Source organism: Anas platyrhynchos, chromosome 9 (genome assembly GCF_047663525.1).
Source record: "Anas platyrhynchos isolate ZD024472 breed Pekin duck chromosome 9, IASCAAS_PekinDuck_T2T, whole genome shotgun sequence".
Taxonomy (NCBI): Eukaryota; Metazoa; Chordata; class Aves; order Anseriformes; family Anatidae; genus Anas; species Anas platyrhynchos.
In genome coordinates, this window is record NC_092595.1 from 16712251 (window position 1) to 16730022 (window position 17772).

At 39.2% G+C, this 17772-nt stretch overlaps 1 protein-coding gene across 7 annotated transcripts in view; it reads right to left on the reverse strand.

The window, feature by feature from the left end:
- Positions 1-17772, reverse strand: part of STAG1 (STAG1 cohesin complex component) — a 181271-nt gene that overhangs the window by 124490 nt on the left and 39009 nt on the right. For 5 of the 7 annotated variants that reach the window (XM_072042766.1, XM_072042767.1, XM_072042768.1 and 2 more), the window contains 2 exons: positions 12745-12849; positions 3224-3401 (listed from right to left, as the gene is read on the reverse strand). In XM_072042766.1, coding sequence (XP_071898867.1) covers positions 3224-3401; positions 12745-12849 — 283 coding nt within the window. The remainder of the gene's footprint in view (positions 1-3223; positions 3402-12744; positions 12850-17772) is intronic. The other 2 variants (XM_027464646.3, XM_027464644.3) reach the window with 1 other exon arrangement.

A 17772-nucleotide genomic window follows, 5' to 3' on the forward strand; every position in this document is an offset into this window, starting at 1 on the left:
AACAAAATCTGCAACCATCACATGCTCTTTACTTCACTGCTGCCTTAACACCAGGGTCAGAGACCAGTACATAAGTGCCTACGAAAGGTTAAGCTACGAGTCAGCCTCTGCACTGGGGCTCAGCTGCAGGAGTGGAGATTCATCCATGCCCTTCATTCCCACCAGGGTAAGCTCAGGCAGTTCAGCACATGAGAAATGATGATACAGTCTGCTCTGCCTGCAGAAGTTTAGAGTGGGGAAATATGCTGGATATAGCTGTGTCCATAAAAACATTCAAGGTGCAAAAAAGAGACAAATGACAAAAAGCAGAAAAGTGTCATTAATTCCCTAACAAAGAAAAATGTGTGTCTAAAAAGCTCTGCAAACAATCTTAATGGACTAAAGAACAGTACCAGCAGAAAACAGGAAGGTAGGTAGGTCATATTGCACTACATACGGAGAGAGCTGCCAACAGAAAATCTTCCAAAGCAACCAACTACACAATAGGTTACAGAACAAACTTTTTAAAAGTGCCAACAATCCAATACTAGGTTAATGTGGGTATCAGACTGATTTACAGAGTTCAAGTGAAACTTAGCTTGGATACAACTAACACTTCATAACAGAAGCAAAGATTTATATGCAAAGAGCAGCTTTGAAGTTATGTGTACTTGAAAAACAAAATATTAACATTACTTTGTTTCCCTGGAAGAACCAAACGGCAGTAATCCTGAAGAGAGGTAAAGGAACCCTGCGATAAGATCCAGAATAGAGGACAAACTTAAAAGAAATGAGAGTTGAATTCAGCTACAGGCTTCCATGAGGTGGCAATACAAAGATAGAAAAATCTAACAACTAAAATATATTCTGAGAGCACACAGCTGGAGCAGATAGGTCAGGAATGAAAGCACGTTAAGGAAAATTTTCAAATAATCTCTAAATATATTAATTGAACTTTTCTGTTTTTCATTGCTGGAAGCAAACTTAAGTGCACTACAGAAAAAAGTAGGTTCATGTTACAGGGAAATAACTGAATATCAACAAAAAAGAGGTTCTATCAAATGCAAATATAAGTAATTTATCTGAAAATTGGCAATACTGACAAAATTGCTAAAATTGGCCAGAAAAAAACCTGCATCAAAACTATGAGTAAGAAAAATGCCAAGCATTCCTAATTGTTAAATAAAAATCCCTAAGCTAATAAGGAAAACAAAAAATATAAAGATGCTAATAAACTTGGTTTATAGAACCTTTGTTTCAATGTGGGATTATCATCCAGAAGTTCAAGTTAAAAATAATTTAATCACATGGTAATTGCATCTTGCTTCCCACTACACGGGTCTGTCAATTTCATTTTTTATCAATAGTAAATTTTTTGAAGGTACACAAGTGGCACATACTCTTGAACTTAGGATTATGATTGCTAAATATGGCCCTAAAAATGGGGCACTTATGCCCCACGCCTTCAAATAGACTTGCCTACTCTTTTACTATTTGTTTACATGTTAGGAACAGCTTCCAAAGAGCTATTTACTTCTTTCTCATCTGAGCAAGATGTAGGCTAAGGGCATTTTAAGCATGTGTAAGCACATGTATATATAGGGGTGTGTGTGTTTATGTATATATCTGTACACAAATAGTACTTTTTTCAAAACAATTCCTTTGAATTCAGTTCAACTTGAATTCCAAAGGTTTCTTACTACAAACATGCAGGCTATTTCTTTTAAGAAATTCATTTGTGGAAGACTTCTGTTGGCATCTCTTTTGAAATAGATGAAATGTATCAAAGTCAATTCCACACACGCACTCAGTCATCAAATATCAAAGCAATCACACATTCCTTCTCATTTGGCGCCTGCAAATATCAATAACTCTAAGACAAACATACTACGTAAAGCATAATATATGTTCGGTACTGCAGTAAAACCAGAAAATAGACTCCAGATGTTTCCTCAAATCCTGCCAAAAATAAAATTTGAAAATGTGTCGAAAACCAAGGAAAGTTGGAAACCCCAATATAAAACATGTACGAAGAAGAGGCACAAAGAATCTGTAGCTTTGTTAGCAGTAAATTTGTTCTGTCTTCACCTAGTAGATAAGAAGGGTCAATCCTTTGTAACTGTAAAAACAGCCACTATGAAGAACAAAATTACTGATATTTTCTTCCTATTTATTAGTACTTTAAAACTACATCTCAGATTTGAGGCTCAGAGAAAATATTCCATAGCTGGAACTCATGTGGAAAACTACATTAGTCCTAGGTTTTATGCTACACCAAAAGCAACATTAAGAATGGCACTTTGCTCCTAATTTTCCTAATTTATAATTTTGCTCGTGTTAGTTGGCACCACGTAAGCAAAACATACAAACTGATATTGCATGATTCCCTTTTTTTGAAATGCAAAGTAAAAGAAGTTTGCTTAAACAACCCTTCAGTAGGAACCACTGTTGGCTTTTAACTGCAATGGGTTATTGGTATTCTGGGCCCATGTTTCTCCTTTGAGTGCCAAAACCAAATAGCTGAAGCACAGTAACTTACAAAAAGCATACAAATACTGTCAGAAACAATCATCTATAGAGGTTCTTGAGATGGGACTCATCTGGCCCAATAAATGCTTTAAGACCTCAGTAACTGATCAAAACTTAAAACGAGTAAGAAACACCTCCAGAGGCGGTTCAATATAACTATCTTAGATATTTATCTTATAATGAAAAATTCGCCCTCAGAGTGTGTCCATCTTTGTCCCTCAGCCACAGAGGAAGTCTAGGCAACTTGTTTAGCCTTCATCTGTAGCTCTGGTGGGGAACAGCAAGAATGCAAGCTGCAGCGTGAAATACTCAAAAGTGCTTCAGCCAGCAGCAGCTGTTTTTGGGGAAAAAAAGAAAAAAGGGGAAAAAAAGAAAGAAAACTTTGTATCCATCAATAGTATCATCTTATACTTTTTCTTCCTGTAAAACATACTACAGGCTATCATTTAACGGACTGCTTAATACCAACATGTATTTACAATTTGAAAGCAATGGACAAAATAATGGATAATTCAACTGAAATACATGACCTTTCTGATCTGTCTCTTTTTTCAGAAATACGTGGAAGTCCCCAACTCAATGACAGCACATTCTGTTCTTTATCATATACACTGTTATAAGTTAAGCCAACTGTTTACAAAAGCATAGCTCAGAACAAACTCCTACAGTTGGGGTACACTGAATGATGAAAGCGTAACACAATTAGTTATTTTACCTGCATAGCACTCTTCCCCAGCTTAACCACCTCAAACAAAGTGACAGGGTCCCCTTCTCCATTCTGCTGAGGGTGGCCATTAGCTCTTCCACGACTTGCTCCTCTGGCTCCAGCCTCCAAACGACCTTTGTCTCCTGGAGACTTCCGAGGTTTCTTAGCGGCAGACTGGGCAAAGAAAACCAGCAGAGTGAAAAAAAAAATTTATTATAGCTGTGACATCTGACATCACTCAAAAGTGTCTCTATAAATCATATACAGATATTACACATATATTTACACGCTCACACATATAAATACATGCGGATATCACAGAATAAGTCAGTCTGAAAGGGATCTCAGGTCTCCAGTCTGACCTCTGGCAAGGTCAAAGCAATGTCAGCTATGAAATGCAACCATGTTGATTATGGCTTAATCCAGGCAGGTACATATAATTTTAATTATCAATACTCACTGAGAAACAACTTTAAAGCTACAGTCAAGGAATTCAACACTGCTGAATTCCCAGTGTTGAAGTACCAGTTCACATCAATATCCATATTAGTATTAATCAACACAAACAGACAGTTGACAGAATGAGTAGATATACATATATGAATGGCAGCAAATTACAGACAGGACAGAAAAAGTGTTTTCTGTTGGCAAACGAAGTAAATTTTCAGAATACATAATTAACTTCGGAAGACAACAAATAATTTATGAAACATACACTTGTCCTGTTAACAGCCTATTTCTGTATTTAAGTAGACATAGAAATTTTATATCAAAGATTCAACTCCTCAGTTCCAGTAAAATTAAATAACTAAACTTATAATCAAATTTAACAGATCATAATAATAGCCCCTTTCTTGCTTTAAAATTTGGAGTTAAACATTTTCTTTGGGAAACTAAATTATTCAATGTAAACTTTTTCCAGATTCTTCAAGCTCATAATCAGATGCTATAGATTCCACTTGTGATAGGTCACACAGTGAACATTTTGTTTTGAATTTAAGTCACTTTTTGCAAAAAAAAATCAGTTTTGGGGGAAGAAGGGGGGAAGGTGAGATTCCTGCTACAATCTTATGTCTAAAATCTTTTTTTTCTCCTACTGCAAGGCAGACGAAAGCAAAAGGTGCCACAGAACAATGAAGCTATTTTGAGGAATTATGTTAAAGAAAACATGCAAGCAACTCTACAATTGTACAGTATCCTCATGATACCATTTACCTTGACCACACTATCATGCAGTTTCCATTAAAGCTTTTAGAAAAGAATGTGAAGCCAGCATTTTTGGTTGCATCTTCCAACTTCAGACATGTTACAAATTTTCCTGCAGAGGAAGGGAATCTCCTTTCTGGAAGACAGCCAGTAGAAGACAAAGAGGTACCCTAGCCTTGTCCTTGCCCTAAAACTGTCACTGCTGGTGGGGACAGGGAGATAAAGAAAAGGGCAAGGTGGGGCACAACTGCTTCTTGCAAATACTCAGTTAAGGATTTGCATACAAATGCAAGATGGAAAGCTTCAAGTAATGGGAGAATCTCTATGAAAAGTTTTGTGGATAACATCTATATTTATGAGTAGAAGAATATGAGATCTCTGCCAATTATTGTTTTGCAAAGCTGCCTTTACCAGCAGGAAAGCTATCAATAAATACATGGAATGTTTGAGCTCTACCAAGCTCTGAAGAGACACACAATCACTATTTAATAAAAAAATATAATAATAATAATTAAAAAAAAAGTTGTTTGACTTAGATTTTGATTAGATAGTAGGAAGAAATTCTTCACCCAGAGGGTGGTGAGGCCCTGGCCCAGGCTGCCCAGAGCAGCTGTGGCTGCCCCATCCCTGGCAGTGCCCAAGGCCAGGCTGGGTGGGGCTGGGGGCAGCCTGGGCTGGCGGGAGGGGGCCCTGCCCAGAGCAGGGGGCTGGAGCCAGGTGGGCTTTGAGGTCCCTTCCAACCTAAACCTATGATTCCATTTGGGAATGTATAATCCACCTGTTCACTCAATACGGGTGACAATAAACTATAAGCACTTAAACTAGCTAGAAGTACTGCTAAATGAAAGCAGGAAGGCAAGCTGATGCCCTCTTCAGATGCTAGTATAAGCCAGAAGAAGTGCCTTCTGTACTCAGTCCCCCTCAAAATGAAATTCAAAGGGTGATGTTAAATACTTCAAGGATTAAGGGAAAACAGATAGGAGATCAAAGGATATGTGAAGTGCACACACTGAGGATGCCAAACACAGGTAGTCCTGCATCTCGAAAGAGAGAGACCCTTGCATTCACAGGTTAGGGTGGTCCTTCAGCTCAACCCAAAAAAGACAGACCTCGAATGCCACAAAGAGCTTCCACATAGAAACAGCCCTGCACAAAGGTAAGCCTGGCTCCAGTAAACCTGTCAGACTATCACTGACAGGTATAAAATACAGCATTTCATAAGATCAAACAAACAAGAGTGACATTAAGTCCCCTCTCCTGAGGATCCACCAAACGGTCCTCAAGATATGGGAAAAACAGAGCCCTGTGTTTTCTAATAGGAGCAACAATGCTGCTTACTGCTTGCCACTTCTCACCCTTTCAGCCCTGTGAGAAGCCAGAAATTGCTGGCTTCTACCTAAAGCCCTCTTAAGCTCACAGTCACCCACAATGTTTTGTTGTTGTTTGTTTGCTTTTTCATTTTAAGTATCCATCAGAATCCCAAGATAAGTAAGATCTCATTGCTCTCCAGACTCAAAATTGTTATCTGTTTATAACAGGGATCCCTGAAAAAGTCATGGAAAAGACAAGCTGTTTTGCTGTATTGTATCTAGATGCATTAATAAATCCTTCTAATGATTTTCATATTCCAGGCATCTGCTGCAATGGCAGAGCAGACACTGCTGAAGTGAATTAAGACTTCCAGAGGGAGGAGGAATAAAGAAGCAATGCAAGGAAAGCAGGCTGGAGGCTTCAATCTCACACTGAGAAAGGTGCTGCTGGGGGGCATTAAATCCCCGCTTTCACTTTGAGATCCAGGACAGAGTCAGACCAGTGGTGAGGTCCAAGTGTGTGTGAGATCTGAACTAGGGTCTCCCCACAAAGACCAGAAGAAATCCTATCTTTGTCTTTTCTACCTTATTTAAACTATTCTAAGACCAAGTTCTACAGCTCAACCTACACAGAGTACTTTACATTGTAACGTCCATTATTCTACCAAAACAATTTCCAGGAATATGAACATTAGCTTCATTTTCATAGGAATCAGTTGAAGTGACTTTGTTCATGCTCACAACCGGGACATTGTTCCAAGTAATTCTTGTCAGAGATCAGCCTTGAATAGGTGAAAGCCTCCAATTTACAGCCACATGAAAACAGAAGTTATTATTTTTCAGATTTGTAAATTAGACTCAACTGACAGCAAATAAGGCTGAGAATTTATCCACATAAGCATTAGGAAATTCAGAAGTTCCAGAATGTGCAAGAAGAAACTTTAAAATGACCATACTGATGACCAGAGTTTAACTGTTGTTTTATGGTATAAACTAAATGAAGAAGAAACAAAATACTTATCTAGACTGTAATTAAACTGATATTGTGAAAATTCAGAATTGTGTAATACATTAGCTAGATAATACTTTTCATTTAATGTCTTTAAAATAACTCTGAAGGGAAAAAAGTGACCCACATTTGTAAAAACAAGTAATAGAGTGAACGTTAACTTATACACTAAATAAAACCAAAAAAACAGCGGTTTGACATTTTCCATTAACAGGGCCCAAGTTGATCTGATGTACTTCAGGAAGAAATAAAGACAGTTAAAGCATTGCAGGTCATTAATTTCACCTGTCTTCCCCCTCTAGTAATGGCCTATATGTGCATTCATGTAATTACATAGTATGTAATAAGTCATTTAAAGCAACACCCCATTTCTTAAGATAGCTGGAAGGAACTTTTTAACCTTCCACTTGAGTAAGACTGAAGAACTTGCCTCTCAAAGGCACCATCATCTTGAGAGGCCTCTGCATTGTAACACAGTATTAAGCAGAAGAGTCTCTGGTAATGTCTGAGCTCATTCCAAATGAATACTGATCAAAAAAAGGCAGCTCATGAACATTTCATAACATTATCATGGTTATCCAGGAAGAAGTTACTGGATTCCAGCAGTCCGCCTTTTGAACATCTTCATCACAGAAACAAACAAGGTTTTCTCTGTGAAAAACCTCATCCTGCAAATAAAAACAGATCCAGGGCCCCTAACACCCAGTGTACACAGACCTGCATCAGCCATGCAGGCAGATCTTTTCAACTCGTTTTAAGGGACAGACCTAAAATATCAGGCAAGCAAGCTGAAACAAGACATCTCTGATGCACATCACACTAAGCCACAAACCTCGACTACTGTGAAAATAACTACTTCTAAGAATATTCCTTCCTACTATTAATCAGGATGTGTGATTTGGAACTAGGAGGGAAAGTCAATCCTCTGGGGTATTTATCATCCGTAACACAAGACTCAATAATGTTGAGTCTGCTGCAAAGTTAAAATTTTACATATGAAAACAAATATGAGGTATTGTAGTCCCTCTCTTCCATACAAAAAAAAAAGCAAAAAGCAAAACTGCACAGTCTGTGCTGGGGACAAAAGCATCAAAAGTGCCTTGCTCCACCTTGCCTCAGAAAGGAGCATGTGGAGATGAGTTAGTTGGAGAAAGCCATGCAGCAGCTTCCATGACTATGAGATGAGCCACATACCAGCAGAGATCTCAGAATTGCTCCCTCTGGGACAGACTGATGTTTCTTATGCTCCAAGTCAAACAGGCTAACCTCTAGCTACTCCTTCTGCAAAATACAATAGCTGAAATATAGTCATGGGTCTCTCTCACTTCCTCCAACCTCCAAGAGCTATTCCAAGGTCCTGGGGAGGTAAGACCAGGTAGGTTAATATAAAACAATATAAAGCATGACAATTAAATTGACCAGCCCTCTAAGAGAGCACTGATCCAAGAGAGGAGGCAAAAAATAATAAATGAATAACTGATCTGAGCCTCAGCTCACTATGGTGAAAGAAGCACTGGGGTTTCAAATCCCCTACCTAGAAGAGAAGAGAGCATCCGTGCCTGTGTATTTCAATAACGCAGCAGCCAGAAAAGACATTATACAGCTGATGTTACTCAGCAACTCCAAGCAGAGGGCTGCCATACATCACTCCCTGAACACACAGCACACGATTTGCTAAATATGTATCCAGATGGTATGCTCACATACAGCTTCATGGAAATATATGCACCAATACATCCCACTGACTGGACAGGTTCACCTCCCAGCCAATTGCTCCACAAGCATCTGCTCTACACGCTTGGGTGTTTAGAAGTAGACGTGCAAGGGGGAGGCAGGCCCCAGCCACCGTCAGTGCTAGAACAGGACATGGTGCAACTCCTGCTGCATTCACTGCATGGTTTGGGGAATTTGGGACAATCAGGTTACATTACAAGAGTTACTCTGAAGGACCAAGATGCTAATGTCTTCGCAAACCACTTGTCTAGTACACTCAGTGAAGTAGACTAGACTCATTCAAACAGAGGAGACTTATTAGAACAGTAACTAGAGAACTAGGGGGGCAACACAGAAAGCAGCATTTTCAGGACGGAAAGGTTCCCCAATTCATTCAGGTTCTCTCTGAACTGGAAAGTTCTTTACTACGAATGGTGAATTCTCAAATGAGGTCTACTCCTTACAGAAGTCTCACATTTGCGATGAGAAAATCTCTTTCTCTGGAAGCCTGTTAAAAATCTCCATCTTTCTAATAAAAGACAAGTCCATTCTACAACACTACCTCCTCGATCTTTTTAAAATAAATACAAATATTGACAGAGTGCATTGTGTGCAGCTCTGTAAAAGAACAACACAGCTAGGGAAAATGGCACAGAAGAGTAAACTCTCTTTCCAAAAAAGGTCAATACATTTACGGCAGATGTGTTACTGTAGCTGCAATGGCCTAAGGACATAAGCAAGTCAACAGTTGTGTGCAGAGATTCAATAATCTTATTTGACCACCATATTTTAGAGGGGAAAAAAAAAGAAAAAAACACAAAACCCATTAGTGCCTTCAGGCACAGAAATCCTTCTTTAACATTAAAAAAATGAAAAACAAAGCTAAGCATCAGCTGAGAAGAATAGCTCTAAATAATTTGTTGTACACCTAAGAGTGAAAGTGGGCAACATCTATAGAGAATATAAAAGTCACGTTAGCAGATGGAGGAGTGGGGAGAAATGTTAGAGCTGTACCTCCTGTGACAAATTCACCAGTGGAATGTGGACAGGATTGCAACAAGGATGGGCTCACAATGTGGAGGAGGAAAAGTGAAAATACATTGTTTGCAAAACCAATGCTTCATCTAAGTCCGTGATTTTCAGTATTCAATAATGTTATAAATGTAAATGCATAGAACTAGTCTCTCAAAAGTGCCTGCATTTCTCCTCAAGGATAGCAGAGATTGAGTGGCTTATTCCTTTTCAGTCCTTTTTTTTTTTTTTTAATAGTATGTTCTTATTTATTCTTTTCCATTGCTGCAGTATCATCTATGGATGCAATTGTGGATCCAAACACACGTATCTACTGTCAAGCCACTCAAAAAATAACAAAAAGACTGAATTTATGGATGAGGGGAGAATAGTAGATGTCAGTTATCTCAATGTTAGAAATGCTGTTAACAGTCTCTCACAACATTCTTGTATTCAAGTTGGGAAGTTGTGATCCAGATGGGCAGACGACAACTAGATGGGTGGACAACTGGTTAACTGCTGGGCTTAGAGGTTAACAGATCAACCTTCACCCAGATGCTGGCCATAAGGGAGTACAACAGAAGTCTGTGATGGAATGTGCCCCACTTTACATCTTTATCAGATAGCCAAACGGTATGAACAATCGACTCCTGTCAAGCGTGCAGATGGCAGGGAACTGGCAAGAAGACCACTCACTGATAGCAAGGTCCAGCCTGGAGGGCTAGGCTAACAGCGGACCCAAAATTCAACATGGACAAAGACCTGCCCCTGGCAGAAGAACAAATCTTTGCACCAACACAGGCTGGGGACTGACTAGTTGGGGAATAGCTCTGTGGAAAATGACACTGGGTTCATGGCAGACAGGAGATAGCAGCGTGCCCTGGCAAGCAAAGGCCATCAATAACCTGGGCTGCACAAACAGGAACACAGCCAGTACACCAAGGAAAGGGATTGTCCCTTTCTACTCTGCACTTGTTAGCCCATAGCTGGAATACTGTGACAAGTTTCAGCCCCACACAAGAGAAACACTGATAAACTAGAATAAGTTCAGCAGCAGGCTGTCAACACGGGCAGGGGGCACTTCCCCATGAGGCTTTATTGCAGCAGTATGCCGTGGGAGGACAAGTGACTACAGTCAAGAACTGAAACAAGAAAGTTTCTGATCAGCTAAAAGGAGGCTTTTCACCACACGGCAAGTCAAGAAATGAAACAGGGTGCTCAGAGACACGGTACAGTATGCAGCCCCGGAGGTTTACAAAACCAGATGGGAAGAGGTCCAGGCAGGGTGTTGTGATCCTGCTTTGAGCAGGTTAGAAATGTCCCTCCCACCCTGAATGATTCCATGATTGACCAGCACTGTTGCTCTCCTCTGAACCTCTTCCAGTCCCAGTATAAACTTCTTGAGATTGTGGGTTGGAGGTAGAAGGGAGGAATAAAGAAACAAGAATTAGGGGAAGTATTCCAATAGTTGGGCAAGCCAGAGTTATAAAAAGGATGCAGTATTATTTATTTTCTGCTGTCTTCCTTGGCTTTAACATTGGATGTGCTTTTTTGACTCAGATTAAACATTAATATGATGCTTCTGTGTCATCTTGCTCCTTGGCAGTAAAAGTTAGCTCACAGCCCATCATTCTGGGTGAGTAATGACTGTTTCCCCTCTATTTTCAACACTTACCAATCATGTACACTTAATTAGCCTGGAGTTGTTCTACACGTAATAAGCAAAGGCTCCTGTAGAAACTTGATAACTGGACCAGGAGAGTGCTTCAGTGAATATTCCCAAAGGAGCAATTAATAAGCTCAAAGAGAAGGATGAGGAATGCCTTTTGTAACATTCATCTTTCATTTCCAGTGAATACGAAAGGAGTATAAAATACTACCCACCTTGCTTTAATTCCTAGACTAACAACCTTCTGGGTTAGCAATCAGGTTATACCACTGTCTTTTTCTTTTATTCCCCTCCTTCAATTGGACCATCAAAAATTGGTAAGTTTACCAGTGAGATATTCTTAAGAATTTCTGATTTCACCCTTTGCTTACAGGGTGTGTAAACAGAACCTGTTTTCTTTACATCTTTCTTGTTAAGACAAAGTGAGCTTACATGTCCATCTGATGAAGAAGATAGGGCCCCAGGGAAAACCCTGTTCAAAAGCCTCCAGAAAAGAATAAAACTTGCATGGAAAAGACTGGCATTTAAATGTCCACTCCCACATTCCAGAAGCTGTGAAGCACCAAACTGGAAGCCAATATGATGGCAAAACTTGCTCCAGCATGGCCAGCTTGCTTGAGTAGAACACATGCTTCTGTCCAGGAATTTAGATGGATGCTTTAAGGACAAAAACCAAACATGTACAAACAATCTCTAAGTGCTGTGTAGACATTCATACTGGGAAGTATACTTGTAGACAAACACCCTGACGAGAATCAAAACAATTAACAGCAAACACACGATTTACCACCAAAAATCTCATTCCACATTGTGTACTTCAAGTGATACAATCAAACAAGAACTGCATCTCATGACCTTGAACTGAAACAAATGAGCACAAGACACAACAAAACTTCTGTATTTTCCAATTATGTAACATTTCATAAAATAAATGCAAATAGAAGACAAATCCACCTTAATACTATGCATACTAGGGAATTGTTTCAGCATGCTCCCATTCATGGGCCAGCAACAGACAAAGACAACTGAAGAAAAGCATTCTGTTAGTAAATTTAGACAGCAGAATTGAGGACTGATTCCCATTTTATGTTAGATAAAAAGTTGAAGCTCCCCATCTTTATGTAGGACATCACGCATGTCAATTACATAAATTATTAAGATGTGTTAATGGATCTTCTGAGACATTATATTAGTACTATGCTGAAACTCTTCCATTCACATTAAGAGATTATCAATTACAAAGAGGATAGCTCAAGGGTCAATTGTCACTTGAAGAAGGCCATTACAACTTCCAAAACAAAGTGGTCATGTTCACTGAGATTCTTCCCATGTCTGGAAGAATGTTGTAATATGACAACAGCAACAAAATTGCAGTGTTCATGTACATACCTGGTAAAAGAAAAAAGCTACAATGATCTCATTTTATGTCCCTTTTTCATCACTTCAAACAGTTATATTTCAGTCTGATAAATATTTCATACTAGAAGTCTTCATAAAGTTTGACATAGGACTCATTAAAAGCCTATTTATGTGACCACAAGATGATTAGATGAAGAACAGTTTGCAGTCAATTTTAAATAGATGCATAACAAAACAAAACTAAATTACACATACTGGAGGCCTGCCAGGACGGCCCCTTTTTCTTTTTCCTTTGACTTCTGTTTCTTCAAGCTCACTGCCAGCATCTGAATGTGCAGTAGTTTCATTTGTAGAATCCCTAGGGGGGAAAAATACTAGATAAATTAAAATGATTTGAAATCAACAAGTAATCTATAACTGACTGATTAAATATTTAGTCCTAAGCCAAGAAGAAAAAAAAAGTCAGCATTAAAAGTTTTGCCACATTTATTCTTCAAGCTAAGGAACTAAGCGATGCTAGCCCTGGCAAAAAGCCTTACCTTTTTTTATAGGCTGGAATGTCATCTTACGGACTGAAAGTTATTTAAATTAACAGCTTCTTTTGAAACCAAGTTGCACTTCAAAAACTGGCTATATTAAACAGCAAGCTCAACATACCCATCCCACATAATGTATTCACTAGTATCAACTTTCTTTTACTCTTGTTAACTACTTTTGAGCTGCTTTAAGGTCATGAGAAAGCAATTGGGTGTCTGATCCAGCCACCACACCATTAGAACAGTTACACAGGTTCCCACTAGGGTTAAATCGTGGTTTTAGTCACACTTCAAGACAATGCCATTGTGCAGCTGTTAATAAAGAAAGGATTAACACTGACCAGGAGGCTTAAACCAGAAAACTCACTTCAGTCCTAAGACATTTAAGATTCTTGTGGTTAGAAAAACATTTTCACTTGTACAGCGATAAAAATAAATAAATATTCAGGCTATTAGCAGAGAAACCCATATAATTTTTTAATCATTCCCATTTTAGACTAAGGCCGTACTAAGTAGGGGAGAAACATTATCTCAAAATTCTTCAATTTTCTCCTTGTAAGCCAGGTCCAAAGGTACTGCCTTCAGAACAGGCTTGGCTGCTTGAAGAATCCCAGCTTTTGAGTGATCTTCTGAGGCTCTAAAGTTTGCCCAAGACGAGCCCACAAGCAAAACCATTCGTTACTGATGTGCCTAATTTCTACTATGCCAGACCATGAGAGACCATTGCTAGATCTGCGAGATCTCCATAAACGGAATAACTGTAATAATGTGCTAGCTTACTCAACGACTGGTGAAGTCTAGTTCTAATCATAGAATTCCTTAAAGCCAATATAATTTCCTTGAACTAAAAGGAGTTTAATTGCTTTAAAACTTGTGTAAGGGAAAGGGGGAAAAAAAATCATGCCTATTCCATTATATTGTGTAGCCTCACATACAACAGAGGGCATTGGGTAATCTGGTTTACAGAAACTGAGAAGCTTCAGCAAGCCATGATCTACACACATCTTCCACTTTTTTTAAAAATACACAAAGGAGGAATACTTCACAAATTCACTGCATCACCAAGAAAGCTATTTAGTAATGCAGAAAGATGCGAACATCATTATATTAGAATCAAGAATCTTCTGAAACTTCTCTTTAGTGAAATTACTGTATTCTTCTAGGTGTCCTTCTAGCATTTTAAGGCATTATTTTCCAACCTTTTCCAATTTGCAAGCACAAAAAGACCTAGGTGTGTACATAATCCTTCATAAAAGCTAGAATGCAATTATCTGCTTTTCTGAAAGTAACATCCACAGAATGCTCTACATATCCCAGAAGTCCATGCACCCTAGATTAAAAACAAGCAATATTCAAGCACATTGGAGTTTCCAAGCTATGTGTTTTTACAACAGTATTTCTACAAAATACTTAAGATGTAGCTTGGTTGTGATGATTTTTAGAGAAGTAACTTCACTGCATCATAATATATGAAATCTGGAAAACTCAATACTGAACTATGAATTTAAAAAATAAATTAAACCAAATTTAAAAAAACAAACAAACAAAAAAAACAGTTCAAAATGACTTGGTTAAATAGTGTCATTGATGAAGAGCAATGCAGCAAAGATGTCTATGTGGATGGATGTATCCAGCCTTTGCTCAAAGACCAGCCATCACACCGCAACTTAATTTGCCAAAAACACATATGGCTCACAATGACAGCTTTTTCTAAAAAACAGACAAAGAAACAAGAACACTTCTCAATACAGCCGTGAGGAACCCCTATAAAAATATCTGCTGCTTTCTACTGCTGCAGATAAATTAAAACATTCACTCTTGCTCTCTATAGAAAAAACAAACTGCTCTCCTATCTACAGAGAGCCCTACTGCAAAAGTTTCAGGCGTGGCCAGTCCCAGCAATGTTCACATTTCTGTGGAAATGTCATAGATTCGCTAGCTTGTAAAAATCACACCCCTAATATCATCAAGACAAATATTTTTCTCTATTAAAACCAGATTCGGCAGAGTACCTCAACAAATGGCTGTAACACTTCCCCTGCAGCTCTGAGCTATATAAACAAATTAATCAAACCATACTACTTTGCCTGCATCTAGTCCATGGACAGCTTGATTTTGCTACACCCCGTGGGTAGGTCTTGCACAATCTACTGAGATTTGTATACTTAGCAGTTGAAATTTCAATCACTTCAGGACTCTGCATACAGAAGGAACATTTGAATAATTAACAACCTTCTCTTCTTTTTCTTAAGCAGAGTGTTGTCTTAAACCCCATAGGCAGACTTCTCTAATTTTCCTGTCAAAATACCTCTGGTTCGCTGGAAGCCCTTTTGGAAAGGCTCAGTAAATCACTAAGGGGAAGTTTCATGTCATCTAACTTTTACATGTATACAATGCACATAACAGAAAATTTTAAGGTGCAATATACCTCATGCTAAGGTCAGTGTCCAAAATAGTTCAGACAGTTTATGCTTTTAAAATTTTCTTTCCTCTCCACTGATGGTAAGATGATCTAGACAAACATCTCAAATACAAATGTCCAAAATTAATCAAGCTTAATCTCACCCTAATAATACCTGAGGCAAAGAGGTCATCTCCTGCAGAGCATAAGTTTGTTCTCCCTTTACTCCTTACAAAGTAATAAGCAAATCATGTTATTTGGGGAGAGGAGAGAGGATAAGGACAATCTACAGTCCTTGGCTGACTTGACACTAAAACACCTGCAGCATTTCAAGAAGCAGGGAGTTCTGCTTGAACCATGCAGCTCCTGGGCAAAAAGGCCCTCGCACTGAGGCTGAGTTCCATTGGTGTGGGGAGAACTGCTTCTCGCTCCTGTCAAAGACTGCACTGGATACACACAGGCAGCCCCCTTCCTTCTTATTTCTGAATTCAGGGGAGGAGCGAAGCATCTCTTAACTGCTTGCAGTTCTGTCAGGTTTTTAACACTTACTGAGAAGAGCATCTGGCCAGCATCCATCTCCCTCATTCCCTACACAGATTATAAGGCTGCTAGGAAGCAATTTTTCTGATGGCAGTCATCCACATCTTAATAGACCAGAATTATCCTATCCTTATTTCATATGTGTGACTAGTAACCTGAGAGGAAAACTTCTTTTCTGAAGCTGTTGGGATGAAAATTTACACTCTTTGCTGGGTTAAAAACTGGTTGGATGGCCAGGCCCCAAGAGAGTGGTGCTGAGCAGAGTGAAACCCAGCTGTTGACTGGTCACCAGTGGTATTCCCCAGGGGTCAGTGTTGGGGCCCATCCTCTTTAATATCTTTATTGATGACTTGGAGGAGGAAATTGAAGAGCCTGGGACACAAAACCTGTGGGGAGCAGCTGAGGGAGCTGGGGTTGTTTAGTCTGGAGAATAGGCGGCTCAGGGGAAACCTCATTGCTCTCTGCAACTGCCTGAAAGGAAGCTGTGGGGAGCTGGGGGTCAGCTTCTTCTCACAGGTAACCAGTGATAGGACCAGGGGATGGCCTCAAGCTGTGCCAGGGGAGGTTTACATTGGAAATTAGTAGACATTTCTTCTCAGAAAGAGTAGTCAGGCATTGGAACGGGGTGCTCAGAGAGGTGATTGAGTCACCATCCCTGGGGGTGTTCAAGGAAAGGTTGGACTTGGCACTTAGGGACATTATTTAGTGGGTGATAGTGATGGTACGGGGATGGTTGGACCAGATGATCTTGGAGGTTTTTTCCATCCTCTATGATTCTATGAAAGTTAACTTGGCCTACGGAGACCTGCACCATGAAAGAGGAGGAGAGGTGGTAGTGCCAAAGGCTAAGCCCTTCCTCTGCAAAACACCTTTGAACATGATAGAGATGTAAGAGAACTTTCAAGAGTGTGAGAAGACGTACAAGAATAAGGTGAGCAGAGAAAGCAGATACATCATAAGTCCTTTTAGGAACTCAGGTATACTCTGCTTTTCTTTCTGGTTTCTGCAGTGGCTCAGGGATCCTAGAACAGCTGGCTGTAACTCCAGGATTCCCCCTAAATCCTCCAGGTATTATTCTGAAGTTATAATAGCAAGTCATTGAAACTATATGATAATGAAGAATTAACAGGTTACTGGGCAGGCCCTTGCTGTCATGCTTCTGAAGAACGTATTTCCATTGACTTAGTAAATGTCATGTCTCTACAAAATAAATCAATTGAATTAAATTTACCTTCTACTATTACATAAAGTCTTTGCTACAGAACTCATACCATGACCTTAAAAAAAAAATCACACCAAAAACTTGCACTAGTTTTAGGAAATAAAAACAGTTTTATAAGCTTTTTATATGTTGTTGAGGTTTCTCAAGGTTCTGGCAGAGATAAAATTATAAATTGCTACCACCAGACTCAGCCCTGAGAAGAAAAGCATTCATGAAGAAAAATGGCTAAATGCACGGGCTCATGAATCATGGATGAATCAGCTCTCATGGTTGATCTTCAAAATCTAAAGAAGAACATGCCTCACAGCAAATGAGTCATCCCACTGAGACAAGACTCGTAACAGTCTGTCACCCAGGTCAAATAAACCAGACAGTTGTGGGTTTTCTTCTCCGGTATCTGAAACACCAATAATTCTGTTACGTGTAATTCTGTCCTCATGGCATTCTGAAGCCACTTCTACAAATCCAGAAAAAGGGAGGATTTCTACTTTGGTGTTCCCTCAAAGGGAAGAATATGGGAAGGAATAAGTGATACAGCTCTAAGTAAAGTGTATCAATAACAAATTGACATTAAGACTCTGC